This window comes from Populus euphratica, unplaced genomic scaffold (genome assembly GCF_000495115.2).
Source record: "Populus euphratica unplaced genomic scaffold, PopEup_1.0 scaffold31.1, whole genome shotgun sequence".
Taxonomy (NCBI): domain Eukaryota; kingdom Viridiplantae; phylum Streptophyta; class Magnoliopsida; order Malpighiales; family Salicaceae; genus Populus; species Populus euphratica.
Window position 1 is genome coordinate 1,591,944 of NW_011499850.1, and position 17,342 is coordinate 1,609,285.

The window sequence follows — 17,342 nt, forward strand, 5'->3', positions numbered from 1 at the left end:
TTTTTTAAATATATGTTTTTAAAAATATATGTTTAGTTAAAATTGTTATAAAATTAATTTTTTTCATGTAAAATAAATAAAAAGTAGATTTTTGTGAATAAAAAACATGTTATTTTAGTTTCTACATAATCAAAATTAAAAAAATACAATTATTTGTAGGCCCAGTACAAAAACAAAAGTTATTTGGCCATCTAAATAATTTTTTTTTTACAATTGGATAAAAAGAATAATAACAAACAATCTCATTATTTGAGGAATAACCCATTCTTTTGGAATATAAAAGTAGGATTAAATGCTTAAAAAAATAAAAATGACTAATTTATAAATTATGATTAGAAATACAAGTCATTGTCCATGCATTAAATCTTTAGTTGTATAAACACCATCCTTACTAATTAGGTCGTTGGAAAAAAAATTCAAAAAATAACTAATTGGAATGTAAGCTAAAACTATATCAATTATAACGAAAGCAAAGAGTATTGAGAATTTAATGCTGGTATGTAAAAAAATTTCCCTTGAAGATTACTTCATTTCCTCTCTTGAACTAAAATTTAGTTTAATAAATATTTTTCATATGATTTTTGAAAGTACATCAACAAGAAATACGAGTTCATTATCTAGAGTGGATCATCATATAGAACCTTGATATTTTTTCTGCAAATACGCAATTAAAGATGAAGGTATAGAGATGACAAACATCAAATGCTAAGAGGACTAGATTGTCAGGTTAAAAACTTTGAGTACCGAATCGACAGAATAATTTACTCGGGACTTGAATGAATTTGTCTTTTTTCCCTTTTCACAAAATTAATTAATTAATTAATAGGTTGAGGACAAATTTCAATGAAGCCATGAAAACTCGAACAAAAACCCCTCACTCACTTCTATAAGAAAAGTCCATGTGAAAAGGACCGCCAAAACCAAAAACCTTCAACCCTCCTCTGCCTTCAATTTTTCCTGCAATTTTTAGACTTGGGTTTGAAGTGTATTTATAGAGAAGATTTAGATACAAAAACCCCTTTAAAAACTTAGTTAATAGATTCAAAAAGAAGCTAATCGATGGCGAGGAGAAAAAGTTTGAAACTTGACCATGTGTAGAAGCTAAAAAGTTAAAAGAAGCAGTCTTTTTCTGTCTTATGGCATGCGACTACCAGCTGCATAGAAGAAGAAGAATTTCAGTTACATTGAAGGAGTTAATCCAAATAGAGATCTTTGCTTAATTGCTTCGTTGATTCTGGTGTGTTGGCTGTGATTTTTACAATGAAAAGTCATCATCATCAGTTGCTGTTTATGTTCTTGGTCTTCTTTGCTCAGAAGATTGGTACTTTTTTCTTCTCTTCTGCTTTATTCTTTAGTTGATTAGATTAGTATAATGGGTTCTTTTTGTTGCTATCTTTCTTGGGTTGATCTCTTATCTTTTTTTAATTGAATGGAATTTGGATCATTAAGTATTTTGATGTCAATAATCATATTCTTCTTGTTGTTGCAATTGGGATTGTTTGTTTTAAGGTAAATTTTCCTGGGTTGCTTTTAATTTTTGTGACTTGAAAGTGTATTGACTGTAGTCAATTGGAACACTGTATGGTGTTTGTTCTTTTGTTTTTCGCACCATGGTTGCTCCATGTTAATAAATTTTTAAGAGAGTTTGTTTCGTTGTTCTTGATATTTTATTTTTCTTTGTTACTTTCCGAATTTTTATATGGAATTTTTATTGTTTCGCTGTTTATAGAAATTGTGGTTTCATCATCATTTGGTGGATCACACTTGTTTGTTTGGTTTCTAAGTAAGGAGCCGAAAGAAGTTAAATGGTTTCTTTGATAGAGCTCCTTGTCTGAGGATGATTTTACTGTAATGGAACTTCGGTTTTACGTGAGTGCTGCTGAATTATTGAGTCTTCTTTCTTTCTATATTTAGCCTATGAGCTGCTGTGAATTGTACCATAGCAGTCTTCAGCCTGTCTTTTCAATGATTGATATCAGGATTCATTGGTCTTGCATCTAAGGGTTAACACGCAGCAGAGAATAAGAAAATCAAACTAGAATAAGAAGTCAAATTTATTTTGGATATGATTGCTTGATCATTGAATTCTCATTACATAATTCAATACATTTTGAAGGATTTCATTGGCCTCATCTATTGTTTCTGCTTTTGCTCTATGTTATTTTTTGGTGTCTTGAAACAAATTAGAAGTGATTAAAGAAACTATCTTTACGATTGCTTATTCTTGTTTTTTGTTCTTCCAGAGCTTCTGACAGCAGAGACATTCACCGGGACCTATGGAATAAACTACGGAAGAATTGCAGATAACATTCCCTCACCAGAAGAAGTTGCTACACTTCTCAGGGCAGCAAAGATTAAGAATGTTCGGATTTATGATGCTGATCACAGTGTCCTTGAGGCGTTTAGCGGCACTGGGCTTCAACTTGTTGTTGGGCTCCCCAATGGGTTGGTGAAAGAAATGAGTGCTAACGCTAGCCATGCCATGACTTGGGTTAAAGAAAATGTGCAAGCATTCCTTCCCAAGACCAGTGTTTGTGGGATTGCTGTGGGTAATGAAATTTTGGGAGGAGGTGATTATGAACTCTGGGAAGCACTTTTGGGTGCTGTTAAAAATATTTACAATGCCGTGGATAAGCTTGGTTTGGCTGATGTAGTTCAGATTACTACATCACATTCACAAGCTGTTTTTGATAATTCTTACCCTCCCTCTTCGTGTATATTTGAAGAGAATGTTGCACAATACATGAAGCCGCTCTTGGAGTTCTTCTCACAAATTGGTTCTCCGTTCTGCTTGAATGCTTACCCTTTCCTAGCTTACATGAGTGATCCAGAGAATATTGATATTAATTATGCTCTTTTCCAGAAAACCAAGGGAATATATGATACGAAAACAGATTTACACTACGATAACATGCTTGATGCTCAGATTGATGCAACCTATGCTGCTCTGGAAGACGCTGGATTCAAAAAGATGGAAGTCATAGTCACCGAGACAGGTTGGGCCTCACTTGGAGATGCTAATGAAGCTGCAGCAACAGTTAATAATGCAAGAACATTTAATTATAACCTGCGTAAGAGGCTTGCAAAGAAGAAAGGTACTCCACTTAGGCCAAGAATGGTGGTGAAGGCCTATATTTTTGCTATATTTAATGAGAATTTGAAGTCTGGGCCAACTTCTGAGAGGAACTTTGGACTTTTCAAGCCTGACGGAAGCATTTCATATGATATTGGGTTTCATGGACTTTCATCTGCAGAATCGTCACTTTTATCTCTGAAGGTACGAGACTCTTTATACCAACACACAAGGTCATTCAAAAGGCAACATATTGGGATTCAAACTGTTTATTCTTGATAAAAATAATTAGGTTATTTTGAGAAAAGACTCAAAATATTAGGTGAAAATAAAAATCTCTCTTGCATACCATCTATATTTCACTTCTGAAGTGGAAGAAAAAGGAAATGAAGAAAGGAGCCCTCCGCTGTTCCACGAGGACTTGCATTGTGGATAAGATGGATTATGGGCATGTGTCCACGTTTTGTCCAACTGTAGGAGCCTAATGTCCCAATCACATCATTGCTTGGTATATTTGAGTCTAAACTAATAATATATGGTATCTATCATTGGAATTGCTCGTTTTGGTCTCGTTTTTACCATTTCTTCATTACTAGCAAGGAAACGCTACATTGTGTTCCGCATTCTGCTGAGTCTCTGATCCTTCTCTCTTCAAGAATTATGCAGCAACTAAACTACAGACATCAGTGGGTTGAGTTTATTTGAGTACCTATACTATCATATATGATCATAATCTTTGTTATCTCGAATCATTCCTTGACATAATAAATTTTATGATGCTATAGGATTTTCTTCTTTGAACAACCATCAAAGTGCTGTCTTTTGGAAGCTGAATTTCAGGGGTTACATATTAAGTTATCACCGGGGAATTTGCATGTCTCTTTCAAAACAGTAGAGGAATTGTGTATGCAGTAGTTATCAACAGCCCATCATCATAAGTCGGGGAGGGGGGAACTGAGGAAGGTGAAAGAACAATGAAGTAGTTTATGTGTGACTGCATGTGTTTTTCTATCATGTGACTCCTACTATTATCTAAATGACGAAATTCTAATTAGGGTTCTTTCCTGTTCTTATTCGTTCTACCCCTTTCACTTGTGCTCATGCAGGCTGTCCAATCTCAAGGTTTGACCAAGTCCTACATATTGATATTGACAATCTCTGCCGCCACTTTGATTCTATTTCTGAAACAATAATGTCGGAACAGTCATTATTATATTAGAGCGAAACCAGCATTGGAAGTCAAAATTTCTAGGTTCGATACCATTCAGATAACACAGTACAAAAATACAACTGGTTTCGATACCATTCATGTCACTCAGAGTACAAGAGATACGAACATTGATTTTGTAATTTGCATAATATATTTCCCAAGAATTGCTGATTTTTTATCTATTTCAGCAAATGTATATTAGTTCTCTCAAATAGATCCTTTAGTGTTTTTCTGTTATAGCTTTCTTGTGCATATGCTGTTGTATTTAGGCAAAAAGATTTTGTGATCATGACTAGGACTAGTTTCCTTAGAAGCATCTGTCTCAAGCCAAATTTCTTTTAAGAATCTGCTGCTTTATTGGAAGGATTAAAAGTTCTGCATGGAGACAGGTAGATTTTCTGTGTATTTTTACTGCATTTAAAGTTAAAAACCTTCCATGTTACGCAATCAGAAATGGGAAGCAATAGCAAACCTTAATGCTGTGTGCCGTGCTGGATAGTTCTTTTGCATATGAAGAGCTTGAATCCATATGGAGCGGTCTCCATTCCCATGGCGGTTTCATAAACAACTTCTGAATCGCCCCATCTTTCCGCCTGAGAAGAATGGTTTTGTAGGAATAATAAGAATCAATGTCCAGGTTGGTTAGTAAGTTTATTGATAGGAGACTGTTTAGCTTGGTCCAGAGTGCATTTGTAGGTTAACAATAGATCGCAATGACTTGCTGAAATTCTTTCCTGAGCACTCGGATGCATGTAAATGGGTCTTAGTTTGAGAATCACATATTCATTGAGGAGCACACTGTTATATTCCTCGATGCTTGGACTCAGATTTCTGCAGTTTGAGCTTTGCGGCCTAGCATGATGTGGAAAACATATAGTAAGTTCACTCCCTACAGTTTATTGGAGCGATCAAATCTTCCAAACAAATTGGCTTCCATCAGTGTCTGGGTGAGAACACTTGAAAGATTTCAAGGCTAAGCTAACTGGTCTCCTCCATTCATATACTGGGCTAAAAGAATTTTGAAGTCCTTATTGCATGGTATCTTTCTCCAGCTAAAAAGGCCTTCTAAGGATGTAAATATCGATTGCTGTTGAAGCAGAGTGAAGGCCAGATGCGCCCCCGCGATACCAGGTTAAATTTTATGGTCTACAAAGGTGTGGCTTCGACAACAGGCTACACAAATCCACAAAACAAGATATCTGTCTACTGTTCTTTGAAAAACGAACGAATTTTAATTTCATTTAAACTAATTTTCAGGCATTAAAAGCAGGCCAGCAGTAACTTTCAGTATATTTATTAATTTCTGCTTAATGTTTTCTTGGATGGTGGATGATCACCGCACCACATGCGACAAGTGTCTATCACTTGGAGTTCCAAGATCAAGAAGCCTCATTAATATACTGAGAACAGACCAAGCTAGCTAGCTAGAAGCTTAGAATGGTTCAAGAATATCTAGAAATAAATAAGAACATGTAAGAGGATGATGAGTGTTCCCTTCTTAATTTTATTAATAAACTTGAACCTAACCAAAAGGATTTTCTTACCAAATCAAAGTGAATCTGGTGAAGGCTTTCGCAATATCAGTCACCAAGTCATTAACTACCCTATGATAGACTTCAATTACTAAGAAAATATGCACTCAATATTAGAAAATGTATTCAATTGATGATGCCTGTTGAACTTCTGCTTACTTTATTAGTGTTTTCTGCGTGAAAACAAATTAGAGAAACGCAGCCGTGCTTGAACGTTGACCTCATTGGAAGTGGGGTGCCAGCATTTTGGGCTTCTATCATGTCATCCATGAAGTCACCTTCTGTGAAACTTCCTTTCATTTACGCAACTACATAAATAATAACACCACTATTTTTTCTGTGTAACTCTTTTCGGTGCTGTTTGGTTATTATTTTAGGATAAAAAACATAGATAATAAATTAAAAAAAAAAAGATGTTTGTTTTAAAAACACAGAAATTTACTTCAAATTATACTAAAATTCAAAATATTTGAAAGAACCTTAAACACTTACATCAATCGGTCATATCTAAACCCTGAATCGAAACTGTTTTTGAGGAGAATGGACATGTTTACCATTGAACCAGTCTTTAAGGCCACAGAGAAAATATTAAATGTGAAAATGAATCATCCATGTTTATACGCGTTGTATAGCCAGGGGAAACTTCTCTCTCGCAAGTATTGTTCGATTTTTGAAGAAGAAGAAGAACAACAACAACAAGAATTTGGCTTGAAGGACTGAAATAAAATTCACAAAGGCCTATTGTGATCATATAAATACAAAAAAAGAATAAACATATATTTTTTTTCCAACTTGTAATACATATCCTTGAGCAATTGGATGCATGTCTGCAGGCTGTAGTCACCTTCATCTTTTTTTTGGTCATTGGCTTGAAGAAGAAGATATTATGAACCGACTATAATTTCTTTATTTCCATGCATTTCATCAGCCTAACACATGAATGACGCTACACTCAATATTGTAGCCAGCGACTTGGTATCCCGTGAGCCATTGGTCAGCTAAATGTAAAACCAGAAACCATTAAAAAAAAAAGACAGCACCATAGTTCACATTTGTCTATACATCGTAAGTGATATGTAACATTGTTATAAAAGCCATCTCCTTCAGAGGATAACTTGTTGACATGGACCGGCCGGTCGGGTTTTGTGTCCAATCAAATTAAAAGTTGACTTAATCAATTCTAGAAGACCCATCAAATTAACCAGTGACCTAATTAACATAATTAAAATCCATGTAAGATCCAATTTAACTCTTAAAAAATTAATTTTTTTTTAATAAATAACCATTTCATTTCAACTATGTTTCTTTTTAAATAAAAATCTTAAAACAACCATTTTAAATTTATTTGAGTTAACTATGTTGATCTACTTAACCCATGGTTCGTATAATTGGATCATATGATATATAATTGAAACATGAATAGTTTAAAGTTGATTAATTCCAAATGGAGTCATACATTTTGAAGAGCTAGGGACAATATTCATAGCTGAGATCTTCTGTTTAAAGAAACATATTGCTCATAATAAAATCGAGTATGGTCCAAAGTACTCCTTCGTTTTCTTTGATTTTTTAATTAAAAAACATATTGAATACAAAAGAATTGACTTTTAGCATCATTATTAGGTGTATAGTGGTGTTCACGAGCGTTGTTAAATTTTCAGATGACATTTTGAATGATTTAGTGACAGCTTTTTATAATGAGAATTAGTGACAATCTTGAATGCATTCTTTTTCTAATACCTTAATCAATATTCACAATTAATTAGCAGTGCACTACACTAGATTAATCACTGTGTAACCTTCTCTGCATGAATCCCAAATCATGACTACAAATACCGATACTTGATGAGTTTTATTCATGGTGTTATCGAGTCATTTTCACCTCTTTACTTCTTGATGCCGATGCCATTCAACAACTACCCCCATAATAAAAAAGAAAGAAGGGAAAAATTACTAGTCAATCTTGCAAGCTTCTCCCTCCAAATGGCAACAGTCCATTGCCCCAAGGGCCAAATTTCTCTAAAGACAACATCCCAGCTCCCACTATATATACAGGAGGAGATTAGCTAGAGAAGCTCACTCTCAAACAAGCAGTGCAGAAGGGGTGGCCTAACTTTTGAGAACACACATTACTAGCTACACCAGCCAATATGGGAAGTACTCTCGTTGTTTTTGTGGTTTTAGGAGCTGCATCGCTACTGTTGCATAGCTCAAAGGCAACAGAGTATGAGGTTGGAGACAGCACCGGTTGGCAAGCCCCTTCTGACTCCTCTTTCTACTCTAGCTGGGCTTCAGGCAAAAACTTCGTTGTTGGTGACACTTTGAGTAAGTTTGGCACATGCAGAACGCTAATATTGCAACACTCAATTTCTTTACCTGTGATCCTTTTTGTCAGTTCCTGTCTTGATCTTCTAAGATTAAATCCAAGAATTCTAAGATGATTAGTATGTGAACTATAGTATAACATAGTATAAATTTTCAAGTTCTTAATCTCGATACTGAAATTGAGATGGATTATTGCTTTAAGATAAAAGAAACGGAGACAGTGAAGATACATTATTTTGTTATATTTTTTCATTTTAAAAATAAATTTATTTTATATTTCTAATCATATACACTTCTTTTTATATTTATCCTCTTCTTTCTTTAATTCTGAAACACTGAATTACTTGGAACATTCATACTTTAATTTTCTCTAGTTGGATTGCTTCAATTTATGTGACAAAATTATTGCTTTGGCAGAGTTCACATTCAGTGCAGGTGTGCACGATGTGGCCACAGTCTCCGAGAGTGACTATGATAATTGCAACGTAGCAAGTCAAAGCAACGTTTTGACAAGTGGACCAGCAACAATCACCCTCAATGCCACGGGTAATCAGTACTATTTTTGCACATTTTCTAACCACTGCACTAGAGGTCAAAAACTAGCCATTACCGTAGCTGCCAGCGGCACTCCCTCCACCCCCTCACCACCAGGGACACCGCCTACAACTCCTTCGACCTCGCCGCCACCGCCTCCACCATCCTCAGCTTCCTCAAGTCTCGTTGCTACCTTTGCTTTGGTGTTCATGTCCATTGCCATAAGTTTCGTGTATTACTTCTAGCTAGCCCATGGTAGTAGCAATTTTCTAGTGTTGTGTCATACAGCTTCTGTGTACTTGATCATTCATTTGATGATATATTGGTTGGCTTTTATTATTTTCTATTTGAATAAAACTGTTCGATTTTATGGATCAACAGGAATTTTGTTTTTTAATTTGAGCGGTCACAATGGTTTGTGTTTGTTTTAATATCTCAAATATTATTTAAAGTATTTTGCCATGGTACTGGCTACGTAAAGGATTGAAGGCCATTGATATTATGAACATGACGCCGCCCCATTATATTATTACAATAATTAACCAGCAAAGCTCACCTAACCTTGTATGGCAACAAGTTGCATTGCATTGACTTACTGCAGCAACTTTTTAATACTGGTGGTGCTAATCCTCACCTAAAAAATGAAAGAGACACGAAGCTTCCCAGACTTACCTCTGAATTATTTTGAAGATTTTCCTTCATTTTCTCCATTGAAGCAAAGCTTGAGCAACTCCCTTCCATTCTCAATGGATTGAACATTTCAAATACATATCTTGTTGTTCGCCACAAGGCTTGATTCGATGTGTGATTACAGAAGTACATAAACATGTGAAGATGATATTGGTGTGTGTGTGTGTGTGTGTATTTATCGCATGTATCCCATTTCTTATAATAGATTATGCTAAGCAATGGAAGGTTTAATATATTTAATTTTGTGTTATAAATCAAGTTCTCTTGTGAAAACGCGTGAAAATGAGAACTCTCCTAGCAAGAAGGATTCTGCGGAGATATACAGGTTTTGAAGCAAAGTCTTCTCCACTAAATGCAGTCTTAATTACTTCTAGCCTTAATATTCTCTTTTCTTTAATAAAAAGAAGTATTTAATTTCGGTTATTTAATCATCATCATGTTATGAATTAATCCCGTGTGGACTTTGTCGGCTTTAATTAAAATATGATGGGATTAAGACAAGATGCTAGTTAGGCAAGTAGAAGGCGATACGTTGGCCCAAGCAAAAGGGAGGCGAGGAAAGTTGCTAATCGTTGATTAATTAATTCTTAATCTCCACAATTAAAACATTGTTGAGCTTTCACGTTTCGTTCATTTCTTACCAATTCAATCCTTGAAAAAAAATCCAAGATTTTGAATTATAATCCTCTCTCCATTTAGGCTGATTGAGAATTTGGATTTTTCTCAAGGAAAAATGAGAGGATATAAAATAATATTAAAAAGAAAAAATAAGTTCAATCAACTCAATGATGAAATAATATTTAATATACATGTTAAAAATTATATAACACTTGAACGTAACCCTTATGGAAGGATTAGTCACAATTAGATTGATGTCTCTCTTATCAATTAAATATACAGAATAATATGTACACATAGACTAACTATTATCCACTAGTATGGAGTTATTGATAAGTCCTATATCAAGACATTATAGATATTAACATAATTATCAAAGTAATGTATATAATCTCAAATATAATTTATTTCAATAAAATATAAGTGTAAATTCAAGAATATATAATTGCTCAAAAAATAAAACAATAAATATAAATATTCAAGAAATTAATTAAATGTACTCATCATATAATCAACGATTTGAATTTATTGATATTAAATGCACATTAAAAATTATCTCACTTGTCTTAAAAATATAAAAGAAAAAAAATACCAGATGAAAGACTAAAAAATTCTATTAAGGATCCTTAGAAGAACTTATAATAAATATAAGGAATGTACTAAAAAACTAAAAAACAATCCAAAACAACACAAATAAAAGATTCCAATACATAAAAGAAAATCAGGTTTAGTCTTCAAATTTTAGGGACTAAAATAATAATTTTTTTAAAATCGAGGACCAAAACATAAGTTTACTTTATTAATTGTAATGTTTTTAAAATCCAAGGACTAAAATGTAAATTCTCAAAATTTAGGGACCAAACTAAAAATATTCTAGATCAATTATTAAATTGAGATTCATTATCCTTAACTTAACCTCATAATAATACTTTCTAGAATTTTAAAATATAATTTAGGGGTCAAATTATAATTTTTCAAAGTTAAAGAAAAAAACTATAATTTTCATAAATCAATGATCAAAATAAAATTTTATCATTTTTAACCTCAAGACCATTCTGTCCAGATTTTCTAATAAAATTAAAACTAATTTCTTAACTCATACCAAATTAATTCACAAATCCTTATTTCTAACAACACACTCAAAATCAAATCACTTAATATTAAATCCATAATAATTATGAATCAATAACATAAATTTTAAATTTTTATAAACCCTAATCTCTTCTTTAATCCTTTCATAAATAAATCATAATTGAAAGTAATATGAGAGGAAATCACTTACTTGCTACTTCCACCTTTCTTGAATAAAAAAACTTAAGATTAAAAATTAAAATTCTTAATTTAATGAGAAAAGGGTCACGACAACCATAAGAATTTTTTTTAAAAAAAAAATTTCTTGTAACTTTTCTTTATATATCTAATTTAACTTAGATTAAGTTTGAGCTGATTTGAGTTTGGATAAAAAAAATGAATCTTATATCATAATTTGAGATTAATATTAGAAGTTAGTATTATGGTGATAAAGAAGATGTCTTACTATATTAGTTCTCTTATAATGTTACATGTTTTTGATAGTTTATAATAATGTTATTAAATCCGGTCTAATATTTTTATAAAAAATGTGATTGTGATTTAAAATTTGATGTGAGCTAAGAATAAATTAAATTGAATTTAATATCGACTTTATCAAACATAAATAACTTGATTGAGTCATTACTAAATAGCTAAAATAATAAAATATTTTTTGAAAAATAATAATAAATTTAAGTTAATTTTAAAACCAAATTATTTTTGGATTGGAGTCTAACCGCCATGATAGAAGTAAGATACTCTCCATTGATGGTTTTGGCTATTCAACTCTAGGTATCATCTCCTTATCCCCATCCTCTTTATCACTAATGAAGCCCCTCCCCTCGTCGTTTGGAGCTACTGGAAGCTTGGTTTGTGTATCATTAGCAACATCGACAAAGATGAGTTTGCCCGTTTTATCACTTGGTGCTTCAGCAGAGTCCGGTATCTTAATAATAAGGGCAAACATTAGAGGAGATTTTTTTAGCTAATGGAGTCTTCGAAACTTGTAAAGCAGGGGTTATTCATATCTATAGGCTTTAGTGGGCACCATATTAACAGGATTGGACATCCGAAAGCAGGTTTTTCCTTTCGAATTGAGCTTTTTGCTAGTGGAAATGGCCTTGTTGTGGACCTGTGAGAAATGGGCTTGACTAGAACACAGCGTTGTTGATGTCGGATAAATTTAGTGAGAAATGGGCTTGACTAGAACACAGCCTTGTTGATGTCGGATAAATTTAGAAGTAGAAAGAGATGTATCCAGAGATTCCATGTCTGCTAACACTTCAAAACAGGAACCACCCTCGCCTCCAGCTGCTAGTTTTAAACTTTTAGGAGTAACACCAGCATCTCTTCTTTGCTTACGGTGTGGATTAAGCTTAACATGTAACCACGAACAGTACTCACCACTGTCATCTGTAGAACGATGGCTGTGTGACGATTCCATCTTCTGAACTTGATCCCGATATGTGCCTGCCTCCTTCTCGCCATCGGTATTTCCTTGGCCAGTAACAGTTTTTGATGGACAAAAACGACTGCTATGCCAACTCTTCCACAAGTGTAGCAAACTTGTCGAGGACTATCATAAACCACCGCCTGATAAACACCATCCACCACCATGAGCGGCTTGCCTTGACTGGTCGTGCTGAATCCATATGTCCACAGCAACTCCTGCAAATTCTCCTTGTTGAGATCAATGTGAACCGTATTTACAATCATATTTCCCATTGCTAGCAAGATCTTTGGATGACATCGACTTATCGGAAGGTTAGAACACCAGATAATGCTACAACATATAAGTAGTTAAGCACAATCCATTTCATACAAGAAATTGCTACAACATATAGTCAACTCCAACAAGGAGAAAGAGAAAAAACTAGAGCAGGAGTTCAAGCTAGAAAGTCTTGAAAAGAAGAAGAAGAAGATCAATATACAAAATATAATCAACTCATCGATTCTTTTCATCAATATCACTGTTGTTTTATAATCACAGTGGCTGGGTCAAGTAACATGGCATCCAAAGCTTCCGATTAAAACTACAAAGAGAAAGTATTGAATGCATCCGCCTGGCAAAAAAAAAAAAAACTTATTGTAAACTTATCGTGATGCTTTCATAATTTCTTGAAAGAAAACTTTTTGATAGAATAGGCATTTAAAATTCAGGATTCTTGACATCAAAAGTTTACTAACCTCAGCCATCGATACCTAATTGGAGAAGCTTTAGAGTATATTAATAGTTATTTTTTAAAAAAAATTATTTAAAAATATATTAAAATAATTTTTTATTTTTTAAATTTTTTTTTTAACATTAACATATCAAAACAATCCAAAAAATTAAAATTTTGATCAACCATAGTTTAAAACACAATACCAAACAAAATTTAAACTGGTTAACATCACTAACATAAATATTTAAAAATACTAATGACTATTTATAAAGCAAATTCCTATTGTATTCATATTCTAATCATTACTTATTAAATCATTACTTATTAAGTAAAAAATCTAGATATAAATATCATGTTCATCAAGATTTAGTTATCTTTTTAGATATTCTCTATTGAATAGTATTTATTATTCAATATAAAATAAAATAAAATATATAAAAATTAAATGATGAAAATATTAATATAATATCAAGTTCAAAATATATATTTAAATTGGATTTTGAATTGAGTTTAATAATATTTAATAAGATAAATATCTACAGAATCATCCATATGAGTCAAATATGTTTGATATTCGTATTGAGCCTGTTCTAATTGTCACCGTTTTCCTCCACGCTTATAATATTCAAAACTAACTTTAATTTCAAAGTGAAACTTCTTTTATAATGAACGAGACCACAGGCTTTATTTGTCCACGTGTGACATTGCAATTGGGCAGCAGGCAAGTGGAAATTAAAAAAGGAAAGCAAATTGGACTGGCTCTCAATTGGGCAACGGAGAACAATAAAGAAGGTCCCAAGTTGATGGGATCCAAGTAAGGAAGGAGGCCCCACAGAGAGAGAAGGAAGCTTCACAACCTCCCACCGTGTGGAAAACAATCTTTGACTTGTCTAAATGCAGAGTTTAGAACGTGTATTAATGTAAATATTTATAGACTTGACCATTCCTTTTCACAAACGAAAGCAAATAATTGGTGCCTTACCCTCTAGAAAGCATACACCTTATATATATATATATATAACCCAAAGTAATTTTTTAAAATTTTTTTGTTTTTTAATTTTTTTTTATTTTTGACATCATCATATCAAAACTAATAAAAAATATTAATTTTTTTTATTAATTTAATGTGTTGAACCATAAGACTTCATTTATTTATTTTTATAATTTTTAATATAAAATAATAATATCAATAATATTTATCCTTATGCATATCTGTGTATAAAAATCTTATGTGAATCTATTATATTTTCATTGTCATTAATATTATATAAGAAATATTATCTTTGATATTGTAAAATGAATATTTTTTTTATTAATACTATTAAGAAAAAATGAATCTTCAACCCCTTTATTCAAGCAAAATTACAAGATTCAAGAGGTATAAATATCTCTTGAACTATTTAAATAAAAAAAATTATTTTTATTTTTTAAGTATTCATATTTTCAAATTTTAAATTATTTATCATTCCAAAGTAAGAATATTCATGTTCTTAGAATTTAGAATTTATTTTTTTATTTATTATAATCTTTTACTAAAAAATTACTAGTTTTATTATTTGATGATTCTTAAATCCTATTAAAAAAACTTTTTACAGGTGTTATGTTTTTACTACTAAACACCTATTTTCTTGACTCTATGAAATAAAATATTAACATAAATATATAGTTACCTTCTATTTAAATATTAAAATATCTCATTCTTGTGTATATTCAATTTTATCATCATAACTTTTGGAAAGTAGACTAAGAACAAATAGGTTTAGTTTACAATTTTCAACTATGCTGAGAAGGGAGAATTCCAAAATTCATGACCATAAGGGATTGGTTAAAGTCAATTTACAATTTTTCACGACACGGAACTTTACCAGGCTATAAATGTTTTTGAAAATAAATTTGATTTTTTTTAAAATAAATTATTTAACTAAATAATATTATTTTTAATATATGTTTTTTTATTTTTTTTATTTTTAATGCTTACACATCATAATTATAAAAAAGTATTAAAAGTATTAATTTAATATTCTTTCAAGTTAAATGTATTTTTAAAATATACATAAATATATTTCCAAAAGGAAAAATAAATGGAGTGAATCATTCCTACCGTTGTCTTCTGATGAAATAAATGGATCCCCTAAAAAATAATTGGATCAAAAAACATATTCCCTTCACAAATTCATTATGGTCTTTTTAATATAATTTTTTCCACTTTTTCATTACAAATTCACGTTGCAAACAAAAATCGTTGACTAGTCAACGCACCTAAAGTCACCCGGTTTGGTGAGTTCTTGCTTCTCACGCGGCAAAATCTCAAGAATTTCTGCCACGTCCCACTTTCAACAAGCCCACCTTTGAAGAATCAGAATTGCCTGATCAAGGGTCAAGAATAGCACACGTGTCCTCCATAAAATGGCCCAAGATTATTCACATGTTCAAGTCAAGACCTGGGCTCTCTCGATAAATACAGAACAGGGAGGCGCATTTACATATTCATCGCATCACTTTTATTACAAGGAAAAACAGAGTCCACTTAAACAGAGAAGAGGCAGAGCAGAAACAGGGGCGATCTCTTCTTCAGCAAACACATTATCAATGGCAAGAGGACTCGACATGGCGTTCCTTGCAGCAATTGCTGTGGCTGCTTTGATACACAGCTCAGCAGCACAATCAACCTATACGGTAGGTGACACCACAGGTTGGACCATTCCTTCTACTGGTTCTGCTTTCTACACAACGTGGGCTGCAAGCAAGAACTTCAGTGTTGGTGACATTCTAGGTAATACCATAATGTTTTAGTTTTTGAGTTAACTATTTTTTGAGGTATATATCGGAGCGACATAAGGCTAGATTTCTTTCAAATATTGATTTCTTGGGTCATTTATTTGCAGTTTTTAATTTTGCGGCCAGTGCTCATGATGTTGCCAAGGTGACAAAGGCAGATTACGATGCCTGCACCACAAGCAGTCCCATTTCCTTGACAACCACCCCCCCAGCAAGAATCACCATTAATGCTTCAGGAGACCACTATTTCCTTTGCAATTTTCCTGGCCATTGCTCTAGTGGTCAAAAGTTGATGATCAATGTTAGTGCTGCATCTTCTTCTCCTTCTCCAGCTCCTCAACCTTCTACACCAGCTCCTCAACCCTCTACTCCAGCTCCTCAACCCTCTACACCAGCTCCTCAACCTTCTACTCCAACTCCCCAGTCTTCTCCTGCTCCTCAACCGTCCACTCCTACTCCATCTTCTAGTCCATCACCAGTTTCTACCCCACCACCTACCCCAGCTTCTAGCCCATCACCACCACCCGCCACAACTCCTAGCTCATCACCACCATCACCCCCAACTACCACACCACCAACTGCTCCTCCACCAAACTCTGCTACATCTCTTGGTCTCGCTGGCTTTACCACTTTCTTGTCCATTTTTGTAGCGTTGTGCTATTAGATTAGATGAGGTTGAGAGTTTGATTAGTGTGATTCATTTCTATGTAAGGTTATTGCCATAGATATTGTTTTGACATACAGTGAAGCTGGTTTTCACATTTTCAGCTCAATTTGGCATTTCTATGTAATATTTACAATTGATTTTCATTTTGTATCAGGAGTTTAGACATCATGGTCACATTTTAGACTATTTTTTATTTAAAATATGAGCAAGGGGAAAAAAATATGATGTCAATCTGTCAATCCATTTCACTATCAGCTTTTGAATTCTACGTATAGCTGGATTACACATGAGACAAAAAAAAGGGGAAGAAAGAGAAGAAAAACAAATATGAAAAGATTGCTTGAAAATGAACGACTTGGAATCATCCAAGTTCATTTAATGTCCTTATCTCCTTTTCTTCATTCTTGGTGTCTGTCGGTAATTGGGTTGAACAAAGTGAGGGTGATTTGGTGGAGGAGCGCAAATTGTTGGTCGGCTAACAGAGGGAAAATCTTATCCTATTTATCAAGTTGCCCAGTGACTAATAAATAGGGCATTGGCATGCTCTGCTTGTCTTTCATGATCATGTGATCACGTCTTCATTTCATCACATCTGCCCTTCTCACAGTTTTGATTTTACTGCTAAGCATGGTTGACGGTCATATTTATCTCAAGAATTGACTGGGGAAAAGGCCTAGTT

The 17,342-nt window shown here is 33.1% G+C and overlaps 3 protein-coding genes across 4 annotated transcripts; all 3 read left to right on the plus strand.

The window, feature by feature from the left end:
* Nucleotides 1-854: 854 nt before the first annotated feature.
* LOC105121015 (glucan endo-1,3-beta-glucosidase 14-like) lies at nucleotides 855-4,646 on the plus strand. 2 transcript variants are annotated; one of them, XR_841457.1, is made up of 4 exons: nucleotides 855-1,321; nucleotides 2,244-3,277; nucleotides 3,859-4,036; nucleotides 4,180-4,274. XR_841457.1 is itself a non-coding variant. In XM_011019481.1 (3 exons), the coding sequence occupies exons 1-3, from the start codon at nucleotides 1,261-1,263 to the stop codon at nucleotides 4,264-4,266; spliced, it is 1,182 nt and encodes a 393-aa protein (XP_011017783.1). In that variant the 5' UTR covers nucleotides 857-1,260; the 3' UTR covers nucleotides 4,267-4,646. The 2 variants fall into 2 exon arrangements, 1 of the variants encoding a protein (XP_011017783.1); XM_011019481.1 differs by lacking the exon at nucleotides 3,859-4,036 and having other exon boundaries at nucleotides 857-1,321; nucleotides 4,180-4,646.
* A 3,227-nt stretch (nucleotides 4,647-7,873) lies between these two features.
* On the plus strand, nucleotides 7,874-9,071 carry LOC105121016 (umecyanin-like). The gene is made up of 2 exons (XM_011019482.1): nucleotides 7,874-8,140; nucleotides 8,558-9,071. Exons 1-2 carry the CDS (start codon nucleotides 7,966-7,968, stop codon nucleotides 8,917-8,919), a joined length of 537 nt encoding a protein of 178 aa, XP_011017784.1. The 5' UTR covers nucleotides 7,874-7,965; the 3' UTR covers nucleotides 8,920-9,071.
* A 6,621-nt stretch (nucleotides 9,072-15,692) lies between these two features.
* On the plus strand, nucleotides 15,693-16,837 carry LOC105121017 (cucumber peeling cupredoxin-like). Its single transcript, XM_011019483.1, has 2 exons — nucleotides 15,693-15,991; nucleotides 16,104-16,837. The coding sequence occupies exons 1-2, from the start codon at nucleotides 15,808-15,810 to the stop codon at nucleotides 16,658-16,660; spliced, it is 741 nt and encodes a 246-aa protein (XP_011017785.1). The 5' UTR covers nucleotides 15,693-15,807; the 3' UTR covers nucleotides 16,661-16,837.
* The last annotated feature ends 505 nt before the right edge of the window (nucleotides 16,838-17,342 follow it).